Source organism: Carex rostrata, chromosome 2 (genome assembly GCF_964058835.1).
Source record: "Carex rostrata chromosome 2, lpCarRost1.2, whole genome shotgun sequence".
Taxonomy (NCBI): domain Eukaryota; kingdom Viridiplantae; phylum Streptophyta; class Magnoliopsida; order Poales; family Cyperaceae; genus Carex; species Carex rostrata.
The window spans coordinates 11,577,277-11,580,886 of record NC_135919.1 but is presented as its reverse complement, the minus strand read 5'-3'; the positions used below and the strand labels follow the sequence as shown (position 1 = coordinate 11,580,886).

Genomic DNA, 3,610 nt, shown 5'->3' with positions numbered 1-3,610 from the left:
TTAAATCATGTCCTGTTTAGAACATCATACTTATGTTCGGAATTTAAAACAAAGAAGTTTCTTATAACTAGTATACGCAGATAAATTTTTGTTATAAAACAAAAAAGTTTCACAACATTGTATCTAATTTGACAAACGACATAATGAAATAATTTCTTTATGAAAAGATAAAATTCAATTAGAAAAAACAGAATAAAGAATATGTTATGTTGATCACTATCTAGTTGCGGAGCAATAAATTAGTTATCACATTACACTAAGGACTGATTTATATATATAGTTTTTATAGGGTACTGGTGCAAAAAAACTACCTACTTTTGCAACCCAGCTCATCAGTGATCAGTCTCGCCAAATCATCTCCCCGCTTCTGCTTCTCTCTCTTTATGGCAACACAAAACGATCCTCTTAACTACAACACACTCGTTCTCTCTGTTCATAGCATCACAACTTGCTCCTCACCTCATTCATAAAATCTATCTCCCTTTTGTAACCTCCAAATGCTAAAACCCTTTTCTTCACAATGACTCTCCCCTCGTTCCTCGTTGTCTCTCTCCTTCCCTTCCTCCTCCCATTTCTCGCGGAATCCGGACCCAACCCGTTAAACGACGATGTACTTGGCCTCATCGTCTTCAAAGCTGATGTATCAGATCCGTTTTCTCACCTCTCCTCATGGAACGAAGATTCCGACCACCCCTGCAATTGGTATGGCGTAAGTTGCGACCCCAAATCAAATCGGGTCACTCATCTTACGCTAAGCAACCTCTCACTCTCGGGTAAGCTCAGCCGAGGCCTCCTCTTGCTTCAATACCTCAGAAGTCTCGATCTTTCTCGAAACAACTTAACGGGTCCTGTTCAACCCGACTTTTTAAGGCTAAAAAATCTGGAAACTTTGGACCTCAGTGCAAACAGCTTATCAGGTTCATTACCCAGTTCCTTTTTTGAGCAATGTAGGTCAGTTCAGTCCGTGCCGCTAGCTAGTAATGGGTTATCGGGTCCCATACCGGGCAATGTCGGTAACTGTTTGAGGTTGACAAGTTTGAATCTTTCTTATAACCAGTTTTCTGATGTTTTACCAAGCAGCATTTGGAATTTGATTGGTTTAAGATCACTGGATTTGTCTAATAATGATCTCTTTGGTGCTATCCCTCCCGGTATGAATACAAGCATTAATTTGAGAATAATAAATTTGAGAAATAATCGATTTATAGGCCAGTTACCTGGTGAAATTGGGGATTTAGCATTGCTTAAGTCTCTTGATTTGAGTAATAATTTGTTAAATGGGACCCTTCCCGATTCAATAGGCCAGCTCGCCAATTGTCAGTATCTCAGTTTGAGTTCAAATTTGTTCAATGGGCCGGTTCCAATTTGGATTGGAGGAATGAGGAGTCTAGAGAGTCTTAATTTGTCATGGAACAAGTTCTCTGGTGAAATACCAAATTCCATAAATCATTTACATTTTTTGAGGGAAGTTAGACTATCAGGAAACAGTTTTACAGGAGGTATACCTGCATGGGTTTTTGCATCCGGAGTGGAATTGGTTTCCATTTCTGATAACATGTTAAACGGAGCAATTGAACTAGCAGTGAAGTCAGGTTCCACCATGCGATTCCTGGATTTATCTGGCAATGCTTTGTCAGGATGGGTCCCACCCGACGTTTCGTATCTGAAAAATCTGCAATTGCTGAATCTGTCACGTAACTCACTTTCTGGTGATATACCTGCAACTATTGGTGATTTGAAGTTACTCGAAGCACTTGATTTGAGTTCGAATAATCTCAACCACACAATTCCATCGGACATATGTGAATTGGCTTCTCTGAAGGTGCTGAACCTAGAGAAGAACTCTTTCTATGGTGAAATTCCAATCCAGATTGGAAAATGCACTTCTCTCACATCCCTGTAAGTTCACTTACCCTCTTTCCTCTGTTGGGCATCCTCTTTTTTAACTGTTTATCTAAATAAATGAAATTGTTAAATAAACATTGTAGGGACCTCTCAGGGAATAGCCTCACTGGACAAATCCCTGTGTCCTTTTCAAATCTTACAAAGCTTCAAAGACTGGATCTTTCCCAGAACAAACTAACTGGAGAGCTTCCAAAAGAGCTCTCCAGTTGCCCACAACTAACCTACTTCAATGTATCACATAACCAACTAACTGGTGGCGTACCCTCAGGGACTTTCTTTGACTCATTACCGCCCTCTTCTCTCTCTGACAATGCGGGCCTATGTGGGTCAGTCATCAACAAATCCTGCTCGGCTGTCATGCCCAAACCAATTGTCCTAAACCCCAACTCTTCCTCACCCAACAACCCATTAACCCAACCGAATTTAAACCCTACAAAAAATCTTCACCACAAAAAAATCATACTTAGCATCTCAACATTAGTCGCTATAGGCGGGGCCGCCATCATAGCAGTTGGGATTTTGACTATCACAGTGCTTAACTTTCGGGTCCGCTCTAACAAGTCCCAATCGGCGGCTGCCTTTGATTTGTCTGATGGGTATTTGACCCAGTCACCCCGATCAGATGCAAATTCTGGTAAATTGGTAAGGATTGGAGGTGGTGATTTGGAGTTCAGTGCTGCAGGACATGCATTGTTAAACAAAGATTGCGAATTGGGACGGGGTGGGTTTGGTACAGTTTACAAAACTGTTCTAAGAGACGGCCAGCCTGTGGCCATTAAGAAGTTGACCGTGTCAAGCCTGGTCAAATCAAAAGATGATTTTGAAAGAGAGGTGCACTCATTTGGCAAAGTCAAACACTGTAATTTGGTCGGGTTGAAGGGTTATTACTGGACCTCATCTCTCCAGCTTTTAATTTATGAGTACATTCCTGGGGGTAATTTACACAAGCACCTTCATGAGTCGCTGGCATCCGATTCCCTATCTTGGTTAGAGAGGTTTGATATTATATTAGGTGTTGCAAGAGGCCTTGCGCATTTGCACCGGCATGGTGTAGTGCACTACAACATCAAGTCGACTAATGTTTTATTAGATGGGTCAGGGGAGCCGAAACTAGCAGATTATGGGTTAGCGAAGTTGCTTCCTATGTTGGATAGATACGTACTTTGTAGTAAAATTCAAAGTGCGTTAGGTTACATGGCACCTGAATTTGCTTGTAAAACAGTCAAGATTACAGAGAAGTGCGATGTTTTTGGGTTTGGCGTCCTGGTTTTGGAGATCTTAACAGGTCGGCGCCCTGTAGAGTATTTGGAGGATGATGTGGTGGTTTTGTGTGATGCAGTTCGGGTTTGCTTGGAGGAGGGGAGGGTAGAGGAGCTCATCGACCCAAGGTTAGGTGGCGATTTCCCATTGGAAGAGGCTGTGCCTATTGTTAAATTGGGGCTTGTGTGCACATCACAGGTGCCATCTAACAGGCCAGATATGTGTGAGGTGGTGAAGATTTTGGAGGTGGTTAGGAGCCCTCAAGGAACTCCAGAGGAGGAATTGTTGGTTTGAGATTTCTGTTCAATCTTTTATTTTCTCCTTTTTTGGGGGCGATTATACATGGGTAGAATGTGTAATGCTTGTGTGGTTTGCATCTAATTGGATGATTTTGACTATTGGCATTTGAAGCAAGTTTATAATATTGGAAGCAAGATGTTTTCAA

The 3,610-nt window shown here is 41.7% G+C and overlaps 1 protein-coding gene across 1 annotated transcript; it reads left to right on the top strand.

Moving 5' to 3' along the window:
* The first annotated feature begins 360 nt into the window (after nucleotides 1-360).
* Nucleotides 361-3,610, top strand: LOC144574886 (uncharacterized). The gene is made up of 2 exons (XM_078324984.1): nucleotides 361-1,899; nucleotides 1,989-3,610. The coding sequence occupies exons 1-2, from the start codon at nucleotides 521-523 to the stop codon at nucleotides 3,457-3,459; spliced, it is 2,850 nt and encodes a 949-aa protein (XP_078181110.1). The 5' UTR covers nucleotides 361-520; the 3' UTR covers nucleotides 3,460-3,610.